Here is a 26,472-nt window from a genome sequence, read left to right on the forward strand (position 1 = left end):
GAAGCGGGGCCGGAGGCCGTGGGCCCTATAAATCGGACCCAGACGCTGGCGCTGGGCCTGAGCCCAACCGTTGAGGACACTGCCGCCCAGCCAATCCAATCGCCCAGAAGAGGCAGGCCGGCAGCCTCTCGCTCGCAGAGGTCTGGTCTGGTCTGGTGCTTCCCTCTTCGGTGGGAAGGCCGGAAGGAAGGGGAGGACGCAAGGCGAGGCGACTGGCCGACGCAGGGAGAGAGAGAGAGAGCGCCGCGCGAGCGCCCCCCAAATCTCGTCCTGCCGTCCCCCCGCGGTAATTCTCTTCCTCTGCTCGCAAGCAGCTCGAGCTTGCTCAGATGGATTTATCTCTCCGTTCAGTTAGACTGCGAGATAGATTAGGCTCCGCTTCCTCGGCGCGCGAGATCGATTGATGTCGGTTGGCGCGGCTTGGTACCTAGGGGCCGCGCAAGCTTTATGTGCCGAAATAATTTGGAGGGTTCAGTTAAGCTCAGTGCAGATCGGGTGTGCGCATTTTCTGTTTCTTCTTCTTCTTGATTTGATTTGTGATGCGGCCAACAGGGATTTAGGGAGGAGAGGAAGCAAGTGGTTCACCATGAAGGCGCTCATTCTTGTTGGGGGTTTCGGAACCCGCCTGCGCCCTTTGACTCTCAGCTTCCCAAAGCCCCTTGTTGATTTTGCAAACAAGCCCATGATTCTGCATCAGGTAATTACTCCTTAAGCTGATAGGATATGAGCATTCTAGTATATTCTTCTGCTTTTTTCTCGGGGGCATATGAACGTTGTGTGTGCCATTGTTTTTTGGTAGTCTGTTATCAGTCGCCTTGAAATTAATACTGGGCTTAATATGATGATATTGGTTCAGATTTATAGTTAGTTGCTTTGATATTTTTGAACCCAAGTCCCACATCATTTTAATCATCTATCATCAGTAGCTTTTGATTGTGCCTGTCCCTGAATTTAGCTTAGCAACAATTTAGCCATGCAACTGTTACTTTCCATAGTAGTCTTCTGTCATTTTTTCCATAAGATTTATGCATAAACTTGGGAAAAATAATTGTGTATCATATCATTCCTCTCAAAACAGATGCATAAACTAGGAATTTTGCTTTCTGTCCATGTACACATGTAAGGATCAACAAAGTGCTCTTTTTATGCGCGGGAAGAAGAAACATGGTTGGAGGAATTATAACTTGCTTATCCTGTGCAGATTGAAGCTTTGAAAGAAGTTGGGGTCACGGAGGTGGTTTTAGCCATCAACTACCGCCCGGAGGTAGAAACAGATCAACCATCTTTTCCAATGTCATACTTAATCTAACTTCTATGATCTAATTGGTACGGTCTGTATCTTCCAGGTGATGATTAACTTCTTGAAGGACTTTGAGGATAAGCTTGGCATCACAATTACATGCTCTCAAGAGACCGAGCCCTTAGGAACTGCTGGCCCACTTGCTCTAGCAAGGGACAAGCTTGTGGATGGATCTGGCGAGCCATTCTTTGTCCTCAACAGTGATGTCATAAGTGAATACCCATTTGCTGAACTCATCAAATTTCACAAGGGCCATGGTGGTGAGGCAACAATTATGGTCACTAAGGTAAATTCGTGTTGGACACTTTCCTGTGGATTTTTTCTGTATGCGTGAGCTGACTTTTGTTTTTAATATAGGTGGATGAACCATCAAAATATGGTGTTGTGGTCATGGAGGAGGCAACTGGAAGGGTGGATAGATTTGTAGAGAAGCCAAAAATATTTGTGGGCAACAAGATCAATGCTGGGATTTACTTGCTGAACCCATCTGTCCTTGATCGCATTGAACTGAGGCCAACATCAATTGAGAAAGAGGTCTTCCCTCAAATTGCAGCTGACCAAAAGCTCTATGCGATGGTTCTTCCAGGATTTTGGATGGATGTTGGTCAGCCGAGGGACTACATTACTGGATTGCGTCTTTATCTAGATTCACTTAGGAAGAAATCAGCTGCCAGGCTTGCTACTGGAGCACATGTCGTTGGCAATGTGTTGGTGCATGAGAGTGCCAAGATCGGAGAGGGTTGTCTGATTGGTCCTGATGTCGCTATTGGACCTGGATGCACCGTGGAGGATGGTGTGAGGCTTTCCCGTTGCACTGTCATGCGTGGTGTTCGTATCAAGAAGCACGCTTGCATCTCAAACAGCATTATCGGTTGGCACTCAACTGTTGGACAATGGGCACGGATAGAGAATATGACTATCCTGGGGGAGGATGTTCATGTATGCGATGAAGTATACAGCAATGGCGGTGTTGTTCTCCCACACAAAGAGATCAAGTCAAGCATCTTGAAACCTGAGATCGTCATGTGAGCTATCCAGTTTAGCTACAGTACATTCTTACCAATGAGGATCCCAAACCTCCCTTTTACAAACGATCTCTCTTGGTGTCTTTGTCCTAGTGGAAACAGCATGATACATGTTCGCTTGTTAAATTATTGACAATGTATCCTTGATTCCTTGTTCTATGTTGAAAAAATTTAGTGTGTAATCATGAGTGACAAATCACAAGTGATTGTGCTCTCTTGAGCTACGAGGTTTTGGACTCTTTGGTGTCTGCAGAAGTTCAATACCATAGCAATAATAAGTTGAAGAAAAAGATTGTGGTCCAAGGTGACTTTGAGTGAGATTAAGTCTGTTTGTGTGCTAATTGATAAATGCTATTCAGTAGAAATGTACACAGAAGCCATGTGTAATGTAATCGAATATTGTGCATATCATTTTGTACCAATGAATATACTGTCGTTCTGCTACCTTGTCTATGGCTCACAGCTCTTGGTTACTTTCCCTTTTTTTTCTTAAAAAAACAATTCTGGCAGGAGCAGATTAGTGGTAGTGGTGAGCATAGAGCCATACATAGAGGTAGGTCTTGTTTTAATCTGGCAGCTGAGTTCTACACGTTACCTACTGAACGCGCTGTACCCATAGCAACCCAGGAATAAATCCTAGAAAATCCACCAGAATTCATCCCCATCGGGGATCGAACCTGCAACCTCCAGAAAATCAACTGAATGCTGGGGCAATGGCATTATGCATGAGATGTTGCTTAATTTCTTAGAAAGCCTTGTACAACTAAATGACCACAACTTCGTTTGTGAGGAACAAACATATCATTCTACTTGTCTTGCCATGAACCTCCGAGAAATTGTGTGGATTGGAATTGAATTATTTTCTAGATAGACACCAGAATTGGCTACAGACATACATAATGTGGCCTGGAGAAATGCATCCAGTTGACTGACTATGAAATGCAGCTGTATAAATTTGTATCACATTCCCCCTCAACAAATGCCTATTATGAGGAAATCATATAATGGCGTCTATGGAAGAAAATTGAAACAACATGCCTCTCCATTGCAATCCTTATCTTTGGAATCTTTAGAAAAGACCTGTTAGATTTCTGTCCATGCCATATTGAATATTAAATCATCCAGGGACTTTTGCTATGCCTGCTAGAAGAAAATGGAAGAAAGAATATACGAGGTCACTCAATTTGTCATTCTCCAGACAACTGGGAGCCAAGCTACTTTTTGTCCAATATGCAACAGGGAGGGAGGGAGGGAGGGAGGGAGAGAGAGAGAGAGAGAGAGAGAGAGAGAGAGAGAGAGAGAGAGAGAGAGAGAGAGATGTATTATGGAAGAACTTACTTTTGTAAAGCATTTGGAAAATGTTTGAAGTTGTGCCAATGGGACATATTCTTGCACAGAAGGGCGCAGTACAGACAGAGCTCATACAAAGTTATTCACAGCGAAGCAAGGAGCCAAAACATTACAAGAGCAGATGCAGCACTACATGCACAGGAAAGAAATGCAAATGCAGTTGCGACTTCAAATTTTCCACAAGGGAGATGGGGATCCTTCCTGCAGAAGTATACATCCCTTTCGAAAAGTACGACTACACCTCCTGCTGAGCACGCTGCAGCAAATGAAAGAATCGCTGCTACCTGCATTGAATAGAGCATTCTTTTCAGAACTCCAAAATCAACATTTTGAATGTTCAATATCAGGGCTATAACAGGTTTCATAAAACGAGTCCATTATCAACATGGATACCATCCTATTCTTCACAAAAGAACTTGTGTATAAAACAACATAAGTTACTTGCAGATCACAATTTCACACATGTTTCAGTTCAGGTTCAAATTGGTACTGATGATGATTTGGAGAAATCAAAATGAAACTAGGAAAAAGAAGCTTCAACTTTGTGAACATAAAAGCAAGCCAGAGCTATGTATTGTACAAGGTGCCTGATATTTTCAAAAATCTGCAAAAAAAACAAAAAAAAACAAAAACAAACAAACAGTGGGATAATTTTGTCTCTTAATATGCAATGTGAAGCATGGACAGAAACCTTCCTAAAAATGTGGACATAAACAAAATGGAGTTTGAATTGTGGAATGCTTAACAAGTCTTCACATACTACAGCAAAATGACATCCAGGTGATACAATTTATGCATTGAAATCGCTGCCACAAAAAATTGGATGCTCAATGTAATTATAAAATGCGGTAATTGATCAATTTGGATGGTAGCAGGAACAAAAGAGGTTCAATAAAATAAAACATGGATAAAAAAATTTCATAAATGATTACCCAGTCGCCAACAACAAATAAGCTCATGAGAAAAGCCTGCTGGAGATCCCTTTTCAGTATCAAGGCATAGCAATCAAGACATGCAAGCCCCAAACTCCACAGTGCTTGTAACCCCATAGATGCAATCAAGTAGCTGAAATTTGATAGCGGTGGCAGCGATCAGTACACAATTGGAAACCATGTTAAAGCAAAATAAAAAGAAAAAGTCCGAAAGATAATGCCCTGATGTGAACAAATCTGCCACTGCATGGGCATAAATGGTTGCATAACCAGATACTTTCATCCACACCTGTCAGATGGGAACATATGGGGTTTATACCCAATATCTAACTTTAGTAGAGATGAAAGCACATACTAGAAGCTTAATAAATAAACTAGGGCATATAAAATAACATAGCAGTTGCAATGAACTCAAATACCTTGTTATACCTCTTTTCGATAGGAATGCCTTGTTAAACTTGACACTTAACAGGGACACAATTTTTTTTTCCTAGAAGAATAGTTGGTAGAAAGTATGGTTAAGCAACCTGACACCCCCTCCAATTGCTGGTCAATCAACTAACCAGTTCACTGACCAGATCCTGAACTTTAAGGTTCATACACATTTTCATTCAGTTTTCCCAAATGCACAAATTGCATCATAAATGAGCCATCTTGCAAATAAATACTTCAGTAACAATACAGAACAAGATGACCACAGGGAATCCGATTGCCACACGTCTCCACGCCTAATCACGCGGTATACGGCTCCACACAAACTAAAAGCAAGTAATCAGGCAGAACAATCATGCTGCTACGAGCAGATCTCGACACCACCACAGTACCTTCAATCGCAATACCTCCTAAATCCTAATGTTAACCGTCATCTAGGCGCTACGCTAAGCAAATCAGGGATTCACACGAGGGTGCAAGGCAGGCTGGGGAAGTACCAGAAGGCGGTGTAGTTGGTGAATCCGGACGCGGAGGCCATGGCGCAGATGCACGCGGCGGCGAAGACAAACTGGCCCGTCCGCAGCACCAGGCCGCCCGACGTCCCGGGGCGACCGGGCATCTTCGTCATCTCCCCGGCGGCCGCCTGATTAAAAGAAGACGCTTTGGCAGCGGCCGGCGGCCATATGGGCAGACGAGGATGCGTGCGGGTCTCGGTGGGCGGCGATGCGGCGTGGGCGAAAGAGCGGCGAAAAGCTGGTGCTGGGGCCTTGGGGATTCAGCAGGATTTGGTTTCAGAGAGCTAGAGACGTCGCGGTGGACTGGAGAAAAGGTGGCGCGTTTCTGGGATCGGTGGCGACCAGACGTTGGTGCACGGCCTTTTGGGTCAAGCAATCTGGGGGAAGGAGGCGCCGGTTAACCGCCGGCCGAGCCCGCAGGTCGCAGGCAGACGCGAGTTACTTGATTTTAATGATCTGGTCCTCTGGGAGCGTCACTCAGTCAACTGAAGGTGGCATTCACTCCGTTCGCTGGAGCTGCAGCTGGAGTTAGTGGTTGGAGTGGTGGGAGAGAAAAATACTGTTGGCTGACTGATGGCGGAAAGCTAGTGTTGGAGTGGTGTGAGAGAAAAACACTGTTGAGTTAGAAGCTGATGGAGCTGCAAAACAAAGTGATTAGCTTCAGGCCCCGTTTGGATTCTCAGAATCTATAATCCTAGAATCTGCTCCAGCTTCCAAATGGGATGAATTCTGGTGCGGATTCTAGAAGCTGGATTTTAGCATTTGCAAAATCCGGGAAGCTAAAAAGCGGGGAGCTTACGCCCTGTTCATTTTGCTGGCCAGCGCTGGCTGCCTGCCACTGTAGCTACAGTATCGGTACAGTACACGCCACCGCGTGTAATCGAGTCTATACCACGTGTAGTTGCTACAGTAATCAGCCGCTACATTAACCATCCGCTATAGTATATGTCCTCTCACAAAAACAAGCCACTACAGTGTTCAGCCAAGCCAAACCATCCAGACGAACAGGCTGTTACAGCAGCTACTGGGTGTGAAATAACGGCAATTTGCCACTGAATCCCTCCGTCTAGCGCCCAACTCAGCTCAGCCAAATTTTAAATATTTGTCATCCTTGCGTATGACACTCCTTCATTTGCCACTTTTAAAATGGAGCTAACATATTTGCCACTCGAACAGTGTTTGGTGCTTCATTTTTGTCATTTTTTACAACGTGGCACGCCAACTCATCCTGCTAGCATAGAGAAGGTGTGAGAAATGACCATCTTGCCCCTGTCTCCTCCTTCTATGGCCCTCTCTGTCAGGTGGTCCCCACCTGCTTCACTCTCTCTCTCACCCGCTGACTGATGAACCCTACCTGTCAGATCCATCCTCAACCTCCAGCCAGCCACCTCTCTCCCTTTCCACCGTATCCAGCACGTCGGCTGCAGCTCGCTCTGACTTACCCTTCTGCAGGCTGCTCAGCGCCGTCCTGGAGGTCGTCCTGCTGATGCTTGCGGGCGGCGGCTCGGGGGAGGGCCCGCAGCCCAACGAGGTGATGGAGCGGCTGCCTGCCGTGGAGGACGGTCAGCTCGTGGCCGAGCGGTGGTGGTCGGCATCGTCGTCCCCAACGGCAGCGGGAGCCACACGCCAAGCCACGGTGGCGAGGGCGAGGAAGAGGCCGCAGCGCCGGCGACGTGCATCGTGTGCCTGGAGCCGCTGGATGCGGCGACTGTGCGGCTGTGCGCACGCCTTCCACCGCGGTTGCATCGATCGATGGATCGACCACGACCGAGCAACGTGCTCGCTATGTCGCGCCAACCTGCTTAAAGAGAGAGACGGGGCTGGCTGGAGGTTGGGGATGGATCTGACAGGTGGGGTCCAACTGACAGAGAGGGCAAGAGAGGGAGGACATAGGGGCAAGATGGTCATTTCCCACACCTTCTCCATGCTGGCAGGGTGAGTTGGCGTGCCATGTCGCCAAAAATGGCAAAAATATGTTAGCTCCATTCTAAAAGATGGCAAATATTTTAATTTCCCCACCCCGCTCCATCTGAAGCTCGGCGCCGACCTCCTCCCCTGCCGCGCCGTGCCACATTCCCACCGTGTCAAACTCCATCCCCCACCGTAGCGTCCAGGCGTCGCCCATCCCCAGCCGTGGCCGCATCCGCCCTTCCCGGCCGCCCCTCTCTGGCCGCGGCGACGCTCCCATTATCGCATGTTTTCCTACCCTAGTGCTCGCTGCCACCCCTCCCGGCGCACGGAGCCACCCAGGCACTCGCACAGCGGCCCAAGCCCCGACCACCCCCGCTCCTCTGCGCCGGCGGCTGCTCAGCCGCTTGACTGGGCCGTGGGTAGCCCGTCCATAACCGTGGCTGCTGGTTGCTCGTCGTGACCCAACGGCTACCCTCAATCAACCGGCAGGCGGAGGCGGCCAGCATGGGCCAGTGTGGATGGAGCTCGGCTCGGACCAAGCTAGAGAGATTGGAGAGGGAGGGAGAAAAGGAGCAAATGTGAGAAGACAAAAATATGCAGTGGTATTTTTGTAAATTTTTGCCATCGTGGCACCACATGGCATGCCATGTCGGCTTCAGATGTTTGTATGGCGCGTTTGGGACCTCAGATGATACACTTAAACATAATTTAGGGACCCAAATGTATAATTTGAGAGTTCAGGGACCCAATCGAAATCTCAGAACAAGTTTAGGGACCTGAGGTGGAATTTACTGTTTTATTTTTTTAGTGGTCTGTGACAAATTGTACTTCTTAACGGTGTCATAGGGCAAATTTTGCCTTCAACCATTGTTCAAAAAAAATAACAACATTGAAATCTAAAGCCACGAATGGCTCCCAGCAGGCTTCAACACACATCAGTCCCTCCACTAAAGGAAGGATTAAATTGCTGTGTCCACCCTACAATTTGCACCGCACTCAACCATTGTTTACCTATTAAATTGTATTAAGAAAAGTAACAATATTGAAATCTAAGAGCATCTCCAAGAGCTTAGTCAAATGAAACTAGCTAAATTCTCATTTAGCTAGTCATTTGGCTAAAATTGTCTCTCTATTTTGTTGTCCCCTCTAACAGCCTAGCTATCCATCCATTTAACTCTCCCACACTGCCATGTGGGTCCCACGCGACATCCCTCCCCCTCTCATCACCCGATCTCCGCCCACAGTCCATGGCTGGCCCCTCCCTCTTTTCCTCTTGTAGCTCGCCGGCGGCAAGGACAACCGGCGGCAGGGCAGGGCGGGCGGCAGCTTGGCGGCGACACGACACGGGGGAGCCGCAGGGGCGAGCGGCGAGCGGCGGCGGCGGCGCTCGAAACGAGCGCGAAAACTCGCGGAACGCGCAAGAACGAGGAGAGCACGGGCATCAGTGCCTCACTTAGGTTCAGACGGTGGACGAAGAAAATGGTGGTCGGAGGGGTGAAATCGACGAGCCAGCGGATCTCGAGGGCCATGGATGGCCGGCGGCCGGGGAATCCTCGATTCCCGGTTGTGTGGCGGCTGGAACTCATGTCTGAGGGGCTGGGAAGGGAGCTAGGAAGGTGAGAGAGCTTCGGGTGGGAGGAATTTGAAGACGGTGGAGCGGAGGCTGGGGATTTGGCCGGCAGAGCTTGGGGCCGGTGGAGCTCGCAGCCGGTGAATCTCGGAACGGGCGAGCAGGGAGGCGCGACGGCAACCAGAGCTCGCGGCCGGCAAAGCTCGCGTCCGGCGAGTAGGGAGGCGCGGCGGTCGGCGGAGCTCGCGGCCCTTGAGCAGGGGAGCGCGGCGGCAAGCGAGCTTGGGGAGCGTGGCGGCGGCGGCTCGGTGACCTGCATGCAGGCAAGCGGCACGCGAGAGGGCACGAGAGAGAGAGAGGGCGAGACGACGCGGCGGGCGGGATGTAGACTGGCGGGGCATCGACAAAGTTGCCTACCGGCTTTTTCGGGATGCAGAAGTAGAAAGTGAATTCAAGAGTTTAGCTGCTCTGTTGGAAACAAGTTTTTAGCACTTTTTCTCTATTTTTATCTATTCATGATGATTTACATAATCTGTTGGAGATGCTCGAAGACCACAAATGGCTCCCAGCAGGCTTCAACACACATCAACGGTCCAAACTCGCTGGATCTCCACGGCCTCAACACGTCCCCGGATCCCCCGCCTCCCTCCCGCGCGTCTACCTCTACCAGTCGCAGTTTAATTCCAACTACACTCTCTTTTACCTTTCTTTTTCATCCTATCCTCTCTCTTTTTTTTACGCCCAGATCATCAGCATCCCGCTCGCCCCAGCCGTCGCCACCACCGCTTGCCCGCGCGCCCGGGTCAGATGGCGTCAGGCCTCCACTCCGCACAGTGGCTGTGACCGGGGTCTTATCCGCCAACTCCGGTCACTGCTCAGGTCATCCCCAGCGCTGTGGCGACACTGTGGGAACCTGCGACGCTGTGCGAAACGTGCTCGGCACTGCTCCAACCACTGTGCTGCCAACTCCCTGTACTTCCCTTGTACTCTCCCCTCCGCGGAACCCTCGAACGGCATGGACACGACCCTCGGAAGCGGCCCCGACCTTTGACCAGGACAGAACCCCCGCCTGCAGGACCCTCGGAGCGCCGCCACGCCACGCTACGCCTGGAGGACGGTACCCCCTACAGCAACCACCACGCCACCCGCTGGAGTTACAAGGACGCCGACGCGATCTCCGCAAGGCCAACGACGACACCCAGGATGACCGCCACGCCAGGTGCCATACCCCACAGCGTACTTTCTACAGTGCTCGACCATTGCACCCCTGCGATTAGGGGAAAAGACGACGACTTCTCCTCCCCCTGTACATGTACACCGCCCTCCTTGTGTCTATAAAAGGGAGAGGCGGTCACTGTCCTCTCGATCGGATCTAGCAGAACACAACACTCAGCACCACTCACAGGGCACATACGCTCTTCTGAGCCCCAATATTGGCACTCGCCTCAACCAACTCCTCCACTAGCAGAGACCTGGGAGCTTCCCTCCCTCTCTCGCCTCGCTTGTACCCCCTACTACAGGCACCCCCGGTGCAAGACAGTACAGTGCTCTCGCACACTCCTTTGCTGGACATACGGCTCCGTGGCCGGAACCAGGATAAACCCGTGCGTGTTTGTGTTGCCTCCTGCATCAACCATCTGGGACGAGGAACACGTAGCATCATCACTAGTTGGGTCCAGACCACAGGGTCAGGACACCGACAGTTGACGCGCCAGGTAGGGGGAGCTGCGTGACATTTCTCTTTTGTTCCCATTTGATCTCCAGGGATGGCGAGCAGATTCAACCCATTTTCCATGGGCGCCTCGGATCCGCTCCCAGCGGGATACGAGATTCGGTTCGGGAGTCTTGAGTTCAGGGCAACCGGCAACGGTTACCTCATGGAGCTCCTCTCGCCCAGACGCAACCCCGACACTCCGACTTCACCAGCCCGGCGCAACTGGCGCTCGGGCCAGCGCTCGCGACAAGCGCGCATAGAGCAGTGCAGGGCGGCACGCCTCGGCTCCCCCACGTGGGTTGAGGTTGGCATGTCGCAGCTCAGCGTCGCGGCCGACGGAGCCACCACTTTGTCATCACGTGCTCCGGCGCCATCTGCGCCGGCACCACCATCGACTGCAGCCCCAGTGCCTCCCAGGGAGGGCGCGACTGCGCCGTTGCCCTTTCCCTTCGGGATGCGCAACGCTGCCACCTATGCTTCTTCATCCAGCACCAACTTCACCGAGTATGAGGATCTACCGGGTCATCACCTCCTCTCGATCCGCAACCTCATCGCGTCATCTCCTGACGACTCCTACCCCGAGACGGCGGGCTCGATCGCCGATGACACCAGCTTCTTCATGGACAACTTCACGGCTGAGGAGGCCGAGGACTACTCCGGGGTCTGTGACCTCGACGCTTTCTGCTCATTCCAGCTCGCGGCGGCGTACTGCCTCACCTGCTCCGAGGACTCCAGCGAGGGGGATTACGATCCCACTCGGGAGTGGTTCATGGTCGAGCTCGCGGACGGGCAAATGGATGACGCTCTGGGCAATGACGGGAACGGCGGGGCAGACGTGCCGGCAAACCAAGCGGTGGTGCCTGCCACGACCCCTTCTTCTTCATCAAGATTGGCGGCGCGACAGGCACAGCTGGCGCAACTCAAGGAGCTTCAAGCCAAGCTCGACGAGCAGCATCGGCAGACACAGGAGTTGTGCACTGCGCTCGAGCAGCAGCGCACCATGCATGGCGCGCAGGCCCGGGTGCCGGCGAAAAACTCGTCGCTGCGGCCTACTTACTCCAAGCAATGCCCGAGCCATCGACTACTACGGGTCGCAACCTGCACCGTGAGGCACAGGTGCTCATTGAGCAGGCTGTGGTGCAGCAGGCTGAGAGCTCCGCGCCTCGAATGCGTTCAACGGCACCGGCAAAGGCCGGTGGGACTGCAAAGTAGGACCGCGAGGCTTCGGTGCACACTCCACCTGGAGGGAAGGGAAAGGCTGCCGCAGCGGACGGTGCGAAAGCACCCTCAGTGCATGACTGTATCGGAAGGACTCCCGCAAGGGAGCGACTCCACGACACGTGCGGACACGCCGGTGACGGCGACGCCCGCAACATCATCAACGGCAGGAAGTAGACCCCTCGACGGGGTGGTCGCTTCAACCCCGAGCACGACAGGGGCGAGTCACCGGAGTCTCCGGGCACCCGTGTGTTCAGCCGAGAGATTCGTACCGCTCCCTTTCCCCCGCGCTTTCGACAGCCGACCACCCTCGTCAAGTACTCGGGCGAGACCGATCCCGCGGTCTGGCTCAATGACTACCGCCTAGCATGCTAGCTGGGCGATGCAACGGACGACGTGGTCATCATCCGTAACCTCTCCCTTTACCTAGCCGACGCCACACGAACGTGGCTCGAGCACTTGCCCGCGGACCAGATCCACGACTGGGCCGACCTAGTCAAGATCTTCGTGGGCAACTTCCAGGGCACTTATGTGCGCCCTGGGAACTCCTGGGAGCTCAAAGGGTGTCGATAGAAAGCTAATGAGTTCTTGCACGACTACGTGCGACGCTTCTCCAAGCAATACACAGAGCTCCCCAGCGTCACCCATGTCGAGGTCATCAACGCCTTCCTCGAAGGCACGACGTGCAGGAACCTGGTGCACGAGCTTGCGCGAAGCCGTCCCGCCAGTACCAACGAGTTGTTCGATGCTGCCACCAACTACGTCGCCGGCGAGGAGGCAGTTGGTGCCATCTTTGATAGCAAGCAAGGCGGACAAGTGCAAGAAAGATGCGCCCGCAGAGGGCAGCAGCGCCAAGACCAACTCCCCCACCAAGAGGCAAAAGTGGGGGAAGAAAGGAAATAAGCCAGCCCCACCGAACCAGCACAGACCGGGACAGGCGGAGGACAAGGCGTTGCAGGTCAGCGCCACCCTCGACAGCAAATAGGAAGTGGTGCTCGTCGACTTTCTCCGCGTCAACACAGACATCTTTGCGTGGAGCCCCTCATACATGCCTGGCATACCGAGGGAGGTCACCGAGCACTCCCTTGACATCCGACCCAACTCCAAGCCGGTGAAGCAGCGCTGGCGACGCTTCGACGAGCTCAAGTGCCGGATTCATCAAGGAGGTATTCCATCCCGAGTGGCTAGCTAATCTTGTATTAGGGAAGAAAAAGAATGGAAGTTGGAGGATGTGCGTAGACTACACTAGTTTAAATAAAGCATGTCCGAAGGTTCCCTTTCCTTTGCCGCATATTGATCAAATCGTTGATTCAACTGCGGGATGCGAACTTTTATCCTTTCTTGATGCCTATTCTGGTTACCACCAAATCAAGATGAAAGAGTCCGACCAGCTCGCGACCTCTTTTATCACACCATTCGGCATGTACTGCTATGTCACGATGCCTTTTGGTCTCAGAAACACCGGAGCTACATACCAGCGGTGTATGCTTCACGTATTCGGGGACCATATCGGGCAGAACGTAGAGGCATATGTTGATGACATCGTTGTAAAATCTAGGAAGGCAGACGACCTGGTCGCTGATCTCAGGATCGCGTTCGATTGCCTAAGGGCCAAAGGGGTAAAACTCAACCCGAAAAAATGCGTTTTCGGGGTCCCTCGAGGCATGCTCTTGGGCTTCATTGTCTCCCAGCGGGTCATTGAACCCAATCCTGAGAAAGTCTCGGCCATCACTCGGATGGGACCGATCCGAGACCTAAAGGGGTACATAGGGTCATGGGATGCCTAGCGTCCCTCAGCCGATTCATCTCGCGTCTTGGCGAGAAAGACTTGCCCCTGTATCGACTCCTGAGAAAAACTGAGCGCTTCACGTGGACCCCCGAGGCTTAAGAAGCCCTCGACAGGCTGAAGGCATCGCTCACTCATGCCCCCATTCTCACACCACCCATAGACGGCGAGCCCCTCTACCTGTACGTAGCTGTGACGACCCAAGTGGTCAGCGCGGTGATCGTTGTCAAAAGACAAGAGGAGGGCCATGCTCTGCCTGTCCAACGGCCGGTGTACTACATCAGCGAAGTGTTGTCCGAAACCAAGACACGCTATTCGCAGATCCAGAAGCTGCTATACGCGGTGGTCTTGGCTCGGCGCAACCTGTGCCACTACTTCGAGGCCCATCCCGTCACCGTGGTCTCGTCTTTCCCTCTGGGAGAGATAGTCCGCAATAGGGAAGCCGAGGGTAGAATTGCCAAGTGGTCCGTGGAGCTGATGGGAGAAGCTCTCACCTATGTGCCTTGCAAGGCGATCAAGTCCCAAATCTTGGCCGACTTCGTCGCTGAGCGGACAGACACTCAGCTGCCCCCACCGCAAATCCAAGCTGAATGCTGGACCATGTACTTCGACGGGTCGGTGATGAAAACCGGCGCCGGCGCCGGCCTCCTCTTCATCTCACCCCTCGGAGAGCACATGCGCTACGTAATTGTTGTCGGTCGAAACCCACCGGCGAGCAGCGACGGGCAACACGAAGAGCCGGGAGGTTGCTGGGGCGCTGGCAGGCACTGCTCCCTCGTCGACGGCCCGCAATTCCGTCATGCGCCCGGAGGATGTGTGAAAACCGGGCGTGCCACCTGACCTATACCCGATCAGGAGGGTGCAGACGTGTTCCGAACAGTTTCCTGCATACAAAGACACATGTAAATGTAAGTCCGAGCCGTGGTCGGCTCCCCGGGACGACTCTTGCATCGGCTTTGAAAAGCCGATCGAGTCCCGGTGTCAGATGGGATCTGATTGTATCCAGATATGATAAATAAAGCAAATAAATATAAAACTGCTTCAATTAAATCTAATTGATCCAATCCACGATGGTAACAGCTTCACTGCTAGATCGGAACATCCTACACGTGACTGGGCCTAGCGAACGTAACAGACAATTAAACCACAACCTAAAACAGAGGCCTAAGAACTAGCAAGAGCCGATTCCCGGAACAATCCCTATCAAGGCTGAGATAAAGCATCTAGTACGCCACCGGATCATCCAATCCGTTTGCAAGGCCTAACCCAGCAGATATTATGCCAACTCTTAAGATAAGAGCAAACCATAACAGATCGGATCTACTAAACATGAAAGAAGCAGGGTGTTATCCCTGTGCGACTAGTTCTATGCGATAAGAACTAGCAAGAGATTGGAACGTGACTGCACAGAGACAACATGATATTCGCAGATGATAAGCAACAAAGCACAAAAGATCTACTAAAAACCATGCTACGAACATCATGATAACTAGTACTACTCGCCATAAAAAACGCTTCAGTACGAGTAATACCAAGGTAAAAGCAAGAACAATACTGCCCTGATCGCAAGAAGCGATCAGGGCAGCATGGCACTTACTTGGTTGAAACCCTAGGATTAGGGGTGGCGATGCGCCGAGAGTTGTTGTTTGCGAGTCGTGATGACGCTCTCCTTACAAATAACAAAGGATACATATTTATAGTCCGGAGACTTGGGAAACAATCTAAACTGATCTTGTCCCGATTGGACTCTATCTCTAATCTTGAACTAAGTCTAAGGATACACGGCCAATGTGGCCCATACGCTCACGCAGGAGCCGATTTACAAGCCTTCCTCAATCTTCTGCTTTAAGCCCATCTTGCTTTCGGCCCATAAATTAACCCTGTTAATTTATGGCGATAACACATGCCCCCTGGTTTTGGCAACGATAGTTCCAAAACCAATCCGTCGCTTCATCTTCCCGTTAATGCCCATTAATCATACTGCAACCACCAAGGAAGACGCAACATCTCTGCAACTGGCTCCTCGTAGAATGTGAAACTGCCAATCCATCTTCTATCTTCTTACTATTTAACCTCCCTCTGCATCGGCTCCTCTTCACAGCAAAACTCCATCTTCTTCCCAAAGCCAGTAGCACAGAAACCACCCCAATCCTCCAACAGCCATGGCCATCTCTTCCTCCTCCGGCTCCAACTCGTTCGGAGACTCTTCTTCTTCTTCCTCTTCCCCTTCTTCTTCTTCCTCCCTCTCGGCCTCCTCCATCGACTCCATCCCAGAGAGCCGAGAGCCGACCCCTGAGTGGGACCCAACAGCGGCCTACGAGGCGCTGGCTCCTCTGCACTGGGACGCAGAGGAGTTCAACTTCGGGGTCGCCTCCGAGGAGGACGAACCCACAACTGAGGGGGAGGAAGATCTCCAGTTCCTGCTCCATGAGGTACTGGAAAGCAGCGAGGACGATACCTTCTCCTGGGAAGGAGCCGACTCCTCCGAAGAGATCGGCTCTTCCACCAATGACGACACGGTGGCAGGGGGAAACCCCCACCAATTCCTCAAGCCCCCCTTGGAGGGGAACGAAGAAGGAAGCAGCAGCAGCAGCAGCGGACGAAGCAGCAGCAGCGCCGAGGACGATGGCAGCAGCAGCGGCGACAACGATGATGATGATGACGACGATGGTGGAGACGCACCGTCGCGAAGCCCGAAGCGCCGCAGGTGCTCAGACACCTACGACTGGTAGATATTGGTAGCATCATAAGAATAGGACCTCAAAGCCGAAGGATTGATTCCTTTGTAGAATCGGCTTTCCTTGTAATGATCTTTCCTTTAATGAAATCGGGTTCCGTCAATCTTGTGTGTCTTCATTTACTTTCCAAAAAAGCCGATGGCAACGCATCAGGCTTCCATAAATATCCAAGAGCCGACGAAGTTCAAACCAAAAGTAACCCGCACAAGAATAACAATTCCAGTCTGAACCAAACTCAACGAACCCTCAAATTCGAGTGCAATTCGAAAACCAAACTCTACAAATCCGAACAAGAACTCTCCAGGCAGCCGGAATTCAAACCAGAATCTCCAACAACCAAACCCTAAGTCCACGGATTTGTGACCATGGCGGATTCTGCAGTTCAGACAACAAGCTCTAACGATGCGGCAATCCATGGCCTGAAGGTAATATTCGGCCTAATCTTTTAGTTTTCTTCAACTCACTAAGCTTCTAAAACTGAAACTCTGAAACATGACACCAAACGCATATTTCTGAATTTCTGAACTTCAGGTGTCAGACATCCTTCTGCCGCATCCCTCCAATCCAAAATCTTTCTGTCTTGGCCCACAAACCCATGAAACCCCCACAGATTTGATCTCTTGTGAAGCAAATAGGATCCCTTTTGTGAGTCAAAACATTGATTTGAACCTCTGGGCCGACTGCTTAAGAGCCTGGCCTAATCCACCTGAAAGCTGGATAACATGGTATAACAGAGTAGCAAAAGCCCACATGCCCTTGTGGCAAGATTTGAACATAGCCGATGCACTTAGCTTATCACTGTCACCCCTTGACAAAGACGAAAATCTTCTGAAAACCATCGGCTATTTCTGGTCTGATGCTCTGAATTGTTTCCTTTTTGGTCACGGACCCATGACCCCTACTATGCTAGATGTTGTCATGATCACCGGACTAGACATTAGCTCTCCTAATCCTGCTGCTCACAAAATGGCAGAAGTCCCCTTTAAACTTTCTTCCAAAGTCAACTGCACAAACTGGGGTACCTACATGAATCAGCACATGAAAACAAAAGGTCCAGTGACTGAGAAGGAACACACAACATTCTTAAATCTTTGGCTAGAGCACTTCATTTTCTGTGGCCCTTGTTTAGCTCCAACTAAGAACTATCTCCCCTTGGCCTATCACCTGGCCCATGGTAATCATACTGGCCTAGGCAAACGTTTCCTTGGAGAAACATATAGATATCTCCACTTAATGACATCCAATCTGCTCAACCACAAGAAACTGAGAACTGGAGGCCCTTGGTGGTTCATTCAGTTATGGGCACAACTGTACTTCCAGCATCATATTCCCAACTTCCAAGGCCTGACCAAGAACTCTTTCCCTGATGACAGTGGCAAACCAATTAGATGCACAAGCTATGGCCAAGCTTTATTCAGTCTCCCCGGCAGTAAACTGAACTCAACAGATGCAGCAAACTGGTTCAGAGTCTTCTACAAAGGACTAGATAATCCCCTTCACTTCCCATTTACTGAATCTGAATCCTTCGAAAACCCAACTGCCTTTAGATTAGATAACTTTGCCGATGACGACAGTACTCGGCATCTGTATTATTTGATGATTCGACCTAGCTTCCTTCCTGTTGGCATCAGCACCTCTAATAGAATTATCAAGCCAGGCTATGAATCTTACCAGCCAGTTGTAGCAGCTCGGCAACTTGGTCTAGGACAAGTCCCTCCCCACTTCCATATTCACCACTTGGTGGAGAGCAGAGCCGATCTGCCTGATGGTCTCACCAGTTCAAGATGCTACAGCATGTTTGATGACCTCCACATCCCAATACCAGCCGATCTGTTCTTTATCTTTTCATCAATCGGCTTTGATACTTGGTGGAACATGTGGAGAACTCATGTCTTCAGAAAAGCTCTAGGTCCTCGACTGCAGCAAATCGATCTTGAATATGTAATCCTCGAGGAAGAGGTACTGAATTTGTGCATTTAATTCCTCCTAAGTCCTGTTAGCAGCAACAAGATGGCCCAGAACCCATAACCAGTACTGGGGAACCGTTTCACCTTCTTCCAACTGCTCTTGATGTACTTTTCTGCAAAGGATTACCACCAATGAAGAAAGTGATAATGACTGTCCAGCCAGACTTACTTCAGTCAGCTTTCAAATGAAGACAAACTTCTGCAGTAGTTGCCCCCCGAGTCTTGACTAAGAAAAGGAAGATGATCACCAGGCGAGTGATCAAGAAACCAGTACCAACTTCTCCGAGCCCATCAGAGTCCAACACCAACCAAGTAACTCATCATTCAAGAACTTCTTCTTTATTTCAGACATATATACTCTGGTTGACTGTAATTCTATTTTCAGGATGCAGCTGAAGAAACCTCCAATGCAGAAGGCCTGAATCAATATGAGACGGCTGCAACTCCTGATGCGCTGATGGATACAAACGAAGAACAAGCTGATATAGTCGATGCTCTTGACGCTAATACCAGCTCTGATGGGACGATTGCTCCTGAACCGACCAACACTTCTTCTCCAGAACAGGTGACATTACAAAACCAATTCTGAACCAGCCGATAACTTCATAAATACACATTGTTCTAACTCCAAAGATGTCCATAGAGCTTTGACATTTCAGGTTTGCTTTCCTTCGACCCGGCATCAATGGGTCTGATTGTCCCTGGAGCAGAAACATTATCTCTGCAGCAATCGGCTAACTTGACACATCAGCTTCAACTCATGAAGGATCTTCTATCTGCTCCAATCACCGCTCTGGTTGACGATTCCAGCAAAATAAAGAACATCTTCGAGCAAATAGAATCCCAACTTCCAGAGCCATTGCAAATCAAGCTCTGGTCGGCCAGCAACCTCCCATTCTTTCGGATAGAAGTCAGTAAAGCACAACAAAGGATGGAAGCACGTCGCTCCCAAACTTCTCTGAAAGCTGACATTACCCAAAAGTGCAAGGCCCTCAACCAGAAGAAGGCAACTCTAGATATCAAAGCTGACGTGTCTGCCAACGTGAACCGACTCAACCTCCTGAAGAAAGAACTGGCGGAACTCGAAGAAAAGGTCCGCACCACCAAAGAACTCATCCAGGCCGAAGAAACCTCCATCGCAAACTCCAAGCAAGAAACCCAGGAAATAGCCAAGCAGATACAAGCAGAGTTTGCAGACATCAGCACCTTGAGTCGGCAGATAGTCACAGGCGATGACAAGGATGACGAAGCGATTGTAGCACGAGCAAACGCCGTCCGTACTGAAGCCATCCATGCCATAGTGGAGTTCCTGAACCAGTAGATAGGCTCAAGAGAGAATTAGTACCACCTGTTAATTTGAGACTTGTAACTGTTCTATTAAAACATCTTAAGTCGATGGTCACACATCGGCTGTTCGCTTTTCATATTTTTTTTACTAGCCAACTCAAAGTGTTGGCCTGTCATGATTTTTCTTTTTTCTCTTTTTTTTACTGGCCAACTCAACGTGTTGGCCTTTCATGACTCTTTTTTTTTACTGGCCAACTCAACGTGTTGGCCTTTCATGACCTTTTTTTTACTGGCCAACTCAACGTGTTGGCCTGTCATGATATAGCCAGATGGACGTCATCGGCTTTCACTACTCGCCTTCCCACATGCTCGGGAAATACCTCTTGAGATGCTGACCATTGACAGCAACAGGAAACTTGACACCGTCCAATTCCTCGAGCATGTATGCGTTCCCAGGCAAAACCTGATCAACCTTGTACGGCCCATGCCAAGTTGGAGACCATTTACCAAACTTTTTGTCTTTAGTTCCCAATGGCAATACCGCCTCCCAAACCAAATCTCCAACTTGGAAATCCTTAGGCTTGACCTTCTTGTTGTATGCACGGGCAACTTTAGCTTTGTTCTCTTTGATTTTTTCCAGCGACCAAAGCCTTAGCTGTATCAGGTCCTCCACATTATCGTTCATCAAGGCTGCATACTGTTCAACAGATAGATCATTCTGAAACTCAACACACCTTGATCCAGCCGTGATTTCCCATGGTAGCACAGCATCCTGGCCGTAAACTAGATGGTACGGCGACGTCTTGGTGGACCCATGACATGAAATACGATATGCCCACAAAGCTTCTGATAACACCTCATGCCAGCGCCTAGGATATTCATCGATCTTTCTCTTTATGAGCTTGATAAGGCTCTGGTTGGATGCTTCAGCTTGTCCATTAGCTTGGGCATAATACGGAGATGATCTGATCAGCTTAATCCCCATGTCATTGGCAAACTTTCTGAACTCCTCTGATATAAAGACCGATCCTCCATCGGTCGTAATGGTCTGAGGGATCCCAAACCTATGAATGATGTGTTCTTTGACAAAGCTGATCACATCTCTCGACGCTACTGACCTCATGGGCACTGCCTCTACCCACTTTGTGAAATAATCTGCGGCAGCTAAGACCCATTGGTGACCCTTGCTAGATGACGGGTTGATCTGTCCAATCATGTCCATGCCCCATCCTCTGAATGGCCAGGGTTTGATGATAGGATTCATCACTGATGCTGGCACTATCTGAATTTTGCCAAACTTCTGACATGCTTGACATCCCTTGTAATATTTGAAACAATCCTCAAGCATAGTGGGCCAGTAATAACCCGATCGCCTAATCAGCCATTTCATTTTATGAGCCGATTGGTGAGTACCGCAGGCTCCTTCATGCACCTCATGCAAGAGCCGATTCGACTCTGAAGGCCCCAGACATTTGAGCAGTAGTCCTTCCAAGGTCCTGTAGAACATGTCATCCCCTATCAGAACATACTTCATGGCCTTGAGTCTTATCCTTCTGGGTGCCCCCCGAGCCGAATCCTTCAAGTAATTGAAGATATCGGCTCTCCAGTCTCCGGGTTTTAGAAACTGAACCTCCACATCAACTCCATCGGCTGCTTCCCTGTACCCGGAAGCCATCTGTGCCAAATCATTGGCTTCATTGTTCAGAGTCCTACGTATCCAGTGGAAATTGATGTATCTAAATTGTGACATCAACTCACGGCACTGCATCCATATCGGGAAAAGAGCCTCGCTCTCACATCTATATTCCTCCGTGAGCTGAGAAATCACTAATTTTGAGTCCCCAAAAATTTCCACCGCCTCTGCTCCAGCTTCAAGGAGTAGTTCCATCCCTTTGCGAATAGCATCATATTCCACCAAATTATTGGTGCATGAGTCAGTCATTCTGATGGAAAAAGAATATGTCGCCCCACGAGGCGAGACCACCAGAATTCCCACACCGCACCCATCATCACAAGCCGATCCATCAAAGAACATAGCCCAAGCACGAACAAATACTGCAGCAATATCAGTGCTGATCCTGTCCGCAATAAGATCCGCCAGTGCTTGTCCCTTGACTGCTTTTGCAGGCTAGTATCGGATATCAAACTCTGATAATGCAAACATCAATTTTCCAAGTCGGCCTTTCAGGACAGGAGCCGACAGCATGTGCTTTATGACATCTGATTTGCATATAACAATTGTTTCCGCCGAGAGCAAAATATGATGAAGCTTTGTACATGTAAAGTATAAGCAAAGGCAAAGCTTCTCGATTTCAGGGTACCTGGTCTCGGCATCTAACATGCGTCTGCTGCGGTAGAAAACCACCCTCTCCTGGCCGTCACGCTTCTGAACCAACACTGAAGCAATAGAAGTGTCACCCACGGATAGGTACACATAAAACGGCCTATCATGCTGAGGAGGAACCAACACTGGAGGCTTTGACAAATATTCTTTGATTTCATCGAAAGCTTGCTGCTGTTCTGCCCCCCAGCGAAACTCATCATCAGATTTGATCTTCACTAGACCCATGAACGGCTCAATGCGCCCAGACAGATTAGAGATAAACCGTCTGACAAAGTTGATTTTACCGATGAGCTTCTGCAATTCTTTCTTCGTAGTAGGTGGCTTCATTGTCTCCACAGCTTCTTGACTCTTTAGGCCGATCTCGATTCCCCGTTCATGCACCAGGAATCCCAGAAATTGACCGGCCGATACACCGAAGGCACACTTCTTTGGGTTCATTTTGAGCCCGAACCTTCGAGTCCGCTCCATAACTTGACGCAGATCTTCTAAATGCTCCGCAGTTGACTTGGACTTGACCACAACGTCATCAATATAAATCTCTACCAGCTTGCCGATGAGATCATGAAAAATGTAATTCATAGCACGTTGGTACGTTGCACCGGCGTTTTTCAGTCCGAAGGTCATAACCAAGTACTCAAACAAGCCAACTGCACCTGGTACTCTGAACGCAGTCTTGTTCACATCCTCTGGGGCCATGAAGATCTGGTTGTAACCGGCGTTGCCATCCATAAAACTCATCATTTTGTGGCCAGCAGCGGCATTGATCAACGTCTCTGCAACAGGCATTGGGTATTCATCCTTCAGAGTTGCTCTGTTGAGATCTCTAAAATCGACGCAGACACGCCATCGGCCATCTTTCTTTTGTACCGGCACCACACTGGAGATCCATTCTGCATACCGGCACGGCCTGATGAACCCAGCATTCAGCATCTTCTCCACCTCTTTCTTAACTTCTTCTAGGACTTCGGCCTTCATCTGACGTACTGGTTGCTGAAACGACCGAAACCCCTTCTTGAGCGGAAGCCGATGCTCGACGATGCTTCTATCCAGACCGGGCATTTCAGTGTAGTCCCATGCAAAACAGTCCCAATACTCTTTCAGTAATGCAATCATCTCCTCACGCAAAACCGGATCCAACTTTTTGCTGATAAATGTCGGCCGTGGCTTATCCCCAGAACCGATGTCAACTTCTTCCAAATCGTCAGCTGACGTGAACCTGTATCCTAGTTTGCCGTCGTCTGAGAAACCAGCTGCGAACGCAAGCGAGTCTTCATTGTCTGCAAGATCAGCGGCAAACACAGGGAGATGACAAGGAAAATTATTTGGCCAACCGCATGGGCTGGCCGCCTCTATACTTCCATTATAATTCGAAATCAAATAGTGGATGAGTGGCCAACTGCCAGAGCAGGCCATCGTGTGTACATGATGTAACAATTCCGAACCCAAACAGGATTTTCCTATTTTTTGGGGCCGATCGCCGGGATCGGCCTCTCTATTTCTATTACATCCCGTGGCATGCCAGGATGCATTTACTCTGTGAGGCCAGTGGATAAGACCAGCCTCAATCCATTTTTTGTCGCCTCGATGCGATCACAGTCTTCAAGGGCGATCCCTGAGATCGGCTCTTGTCCCTCTGCATCCCAAGCATGCATATCCGCGACGGAGACTTCGCTGGAATCGTCTGCAGGGACCACTTCTACTTCATCGCCGTCCCATTGGACGAGGTACTGATGCTGTCGGTACCCCAGGACTGGGGTACCCCCTCTTGCTGTGACTAGGCAAGAGCCTTAGTAGTCATCCTAGACTACAACCAAACAGCCGGACCCCTGCAGTCCGAAGTCCTGTCCTCCCGACAAAGGTCCGGACCTGTTCCGCGGCCGGGGAAGGTCTGGGAACGCCACGTGTCCCAGGAAAAACAGGCGCTCAAGCGCAAGCAGACAGGGCTCCGGACCTCCCAAGGAATCCAGACCCCCGCGGGGTCCCGGACCCCTCATAGGGTCCTGGATAGCAACCGGACCCCTCTCGAAGGGAAAGTTTGGACGCCCCGCCTCAGGGCGGTCCGGGGCCGACACGTGTATGAGGTCCTTGGTCTCCATATTGAGGTCCACCTACCTTCGCATTCATTGCAGTAGGTGGACGTCCACTTTGATATAGTGAAAGCCGAGGCGTTTGACTGACCAGGGGGCACTATTGATCGCGTATTACCAAGGCAGTGGAGCCGATGGCGCCGCCCATGCCGCGTCTGCCAGTCTGCCGTAACAGTCGGATACGACGGCTCGGCTTCACCCATTATGACGCTACATAATAGCCTCAGCAGGCCACGCCGCAAGCTACGCTACTCCAACGGGCACCTAGCTGACGGAACAAGAGAAGACCCCCTGTGACAGGAGAGCAGCAGTACGCATATCGAAGGAAAGATTCGCTACCACTGTAGCCGCATTCACGTTGGGCCCACCTGTCGGGGCATTGACGTCCTATGTATCCGCTCCCCCTTGATCTATAAAAGGAGGGAGCGCCGCTAGAAAACCTCAGGCTGGGCAAGAGCCAAGGCCAGCAGAGGATAGGTTCATTCACACAACCAAGACAATACATCTCCCAGTGGACGTAGGGTATTACGCTCCGGCGGCCCGAACCACTCTAAATCGAGTGTTCCTGAGTCCTTGTCTCAGCGAAGATCCAGCCCCATCGCCTAGTACTTCCCCGAGTACTCCCTCACTGGGAATAGGCGGGTGCGCTCCGCCACCCGGCTGTGGGTACCCCTAAAAATCCCCACAACATTTTGGCGCCGTCCGTGGGGACGACAGGCGTTGGCTGGATCTTCAGGCCTCTAGGCTGTGTTCTCCCTCTGCAACGGCGAACTTGAAGATGAAGGAAAGCACACTCGCTCCGCATGATATGGCACCGGCACTCCGACGCCCTCGGTGCGGCGGCGCACGGCAGCGGCGCCTGCTGTGTGTCGCCACCGCGACACCTCAGAGCCGGCGTAGCAGCGCACAGCGGAGGCGCCGCTGCGCGCCGCTGCTCCTACGTCGACTCAAGGTTTTCTCTCAAGCAACGGCCACGCCTCCTCAGCGGTGGCATGGTGTCGGCTCAAGGCTTTCTCTCAACATGGAGCCTGGAGCCGACGGCCATCCCGGAGGAAGTTGACCGTGTCGTCCCGCCGTCTCCAGCGCCGGAGATCCACCTCAGCGTTGCTCGGTGCTGCTGCAGACAGGACCCCGCCTCCTCGTGCGGGGGCCCCTGGCGCTAGCACCAAGGACAAGCCGGCGAACGACCGCACTTCTCCACGCGTCGCACCGGTCCATCTGCTGCGCAAGGGCTCTGGTTTCCATCGGCAACGGCGACGGCAGGGGGAGGGGGCCTCTTCCATTCAAAGCCAAAGAATTTGTCTCATGCCATGTAAGCATGTGACAGCTCTTAGGCAAGGAGGGGTCCCCCGAGCTCCCGAGGTGATGCTGGATGACGCGGTTCAGGCACGTTCAGGGCGCCTTCACCTCCGAAGAAGAACACGCTGTATAGCATGCAGCCGTAGGTTACTCCTAAGAAAGGAATGAGAGATCTTCTCCTTTGTAATAGCGTGGTGTCTACGTGTGTGTCCAGAGCGGTCAAGGTCCGACCTTGTAAACCCGACCTCTGGCCCTATCACACAAACAGGCAAAAGCGGTCCGGAGCGGTGGAGGTCCGACCTCGTAATCCCGACCTCCGATGTATACCGTGACAACCACAATAATAAAGGAGATTTTCTTCCTCAGTTTTGCCTAGGCTCCACCCTGATTACATTTATTCGCCTTGGTTTAACTATTCTTTTCTCTTGACCGGAGTTTCCCTTATTGCTAACAATCCAAGTTAAGTTGCTGGCTTGTGGTCAGGTAAAGACACCCCTTCTAGCTGGAAGGCAGTCCGGACCCCTAAGGACCTGCTCTGGAGAAGTGGTATTTGTATCCTGGGGGAGAGAAGCTCCGCGTGGCTTAGCCTGGTAATGTACCCTAAGTTTACGTACTTCACTACCCTGTTACAAGTACTCTAGTATCCAGGACTGCTGACTTTAGAGGTCCCGGGCTCTCTTCTAGTATAAGGCTTGGTTTCTTTGCACCTTACTATGAGGTCCGGTAACATGCTTCATCGGATTGTCAGCCACGGTCGCTCCAAGCCCACTCCGGTGGCCCGCTCCGGCGGAGACCGCTCGCCACGGTCGCTCCAAGTCCACTCCGGTGGCCCGCTCCGGCGGAGACCGCTCGCCACGGTCGCTCCAAGTCCACTCCGGTGGCCCGCTCCGGCGGAGACCGCTCGCCACGGTCGCTCCAAGTCCACTCCGGTGGCCCGCTCCGGCGGAGACCGCTCGCCACGGTCGCTCCAAGTCCACTCCGGTGGCCCGCTCCGGCG

The 26,472-nt window shown here is 51.2% G+C and overlaps 2 protein-coding genes across 2 annotated transcripts; one reads left to right on the top strand and one right to left on the bottom strand.

The window, feature by feature from the left end:
- The first annotated feature begins 52 nt into the window (after nt 1-52).
- Nucleotides 53-2,769, top strand: LOC120708647 (probable mannose-1-phosphate guanylyltransferase 3). The gene is made up of 5 exons (XM_039994022.1): nt 53-286; nt 553-697; nt 1,202-1,264; nt 1,347-1,586; nt 1,658-2,769. The coding sequence occupies exons 2-5, from the start codon at nt 587-589 to the stop codon at nt 2,327-2,329; spliced, it is 1,086 nt and encodes a 361-aa protein (XP_039849956.1). The 5' UTR covers nt 53-286; nt 553-586; the 3' UTR covers nt 2,330-2,769.
- Nucleotides 2,770-3,643: 874 nt separating this feature from the next.
- LOC120708648 (CASP-like protein 5B1) lies at nt 3,644-5,991 on the bottom strand. Its single transcript, XM_039994023.1, has 3 exons — nt 5,537-5,991; nt 4,608-4,740; nt 3,644-3,959 (listed from the first exon to the last, which is right to left on the bottom strand). The coding sequence occupies exons 1-3, from the start codon at nt 5,665-5,667 to the stop codon at nt 3,759-3,761; spliced, it is 465 nt and encodes a 154-aa protein (XP_039849957.1). The 5' UTR covers nt 5,668-5,991; the 3' UTR covers nt 3,644-3,758.
- Nucleotides 5,992-26,472: the final 20,481 nt, after the last annotated feature.

The sequence above is a fragment of the Panicum virgatum genome, chromosome 5K (assembly GCF_016808335.1).
Source record: "Panicum virgatum strain AP13 chromosome 5K, P.virgatum_v5, whole genome shotgun sequence".
In the NCBI taxonomy this organism is placed as follows: domain Eukaryota; kingdom Viridiplantae; phylum Streptophyta; class Magnoliopsida; order Poales; family Poaceae; genus Panicum; species Panicum virgatum.

What these genes read in the sequence shown, in the direction of transcription:
- LOC120708647 (XM_039994022.1), top strand. Translation starts at nt 587, where the DNA reads ATGAAGGCGCTCATTCTTGTTGGGGGTTTCGGAACCCGCCTGCGCCCT. An exon ending in CCATCAACTACCGCCCGGAG is followed by an intron (nt 1,265 to 1,346) that starts GTAGAAACAGAT and finishes TGTATCTTCCAG; the next exon opens with GTGATGATTAACTTCTTGAA. An exon ending in CAACAATTATGGTCACTAAG is followed by an intron (nt 1,587 to 1,657) that starts GTAAATTCGTGT and finishes TTTTTAATATAG; the next exon opens with GTGGATGAACCATCAAAATA.
- LOC120708648 (XM_039994023.1), bottom strand. Translation starts at nt 5,667, where the DNA reads ATGACGAAGATGCCCGGTCGCCCCGGGACGTCGGGCGGCCTGGTGCTG. An exon ending in ACCAACTACACCGCCTTCTG is followed by an intron (nt 4,741 to 5,536) that starts GTACTTCCCCAG and finishes ATCAAATTTCAG; the next exon opens with CTACTTGATTGCATCTATGG. An exon ending in TATTTGTTGTTGGCGACTGG is followed by an intron (nt 3,960 to 4,607) that starts GTAATCATTTAT and finishes TATTCAATGCAG; the next exon opens with GTAGCAGCGATTCTTTCATT.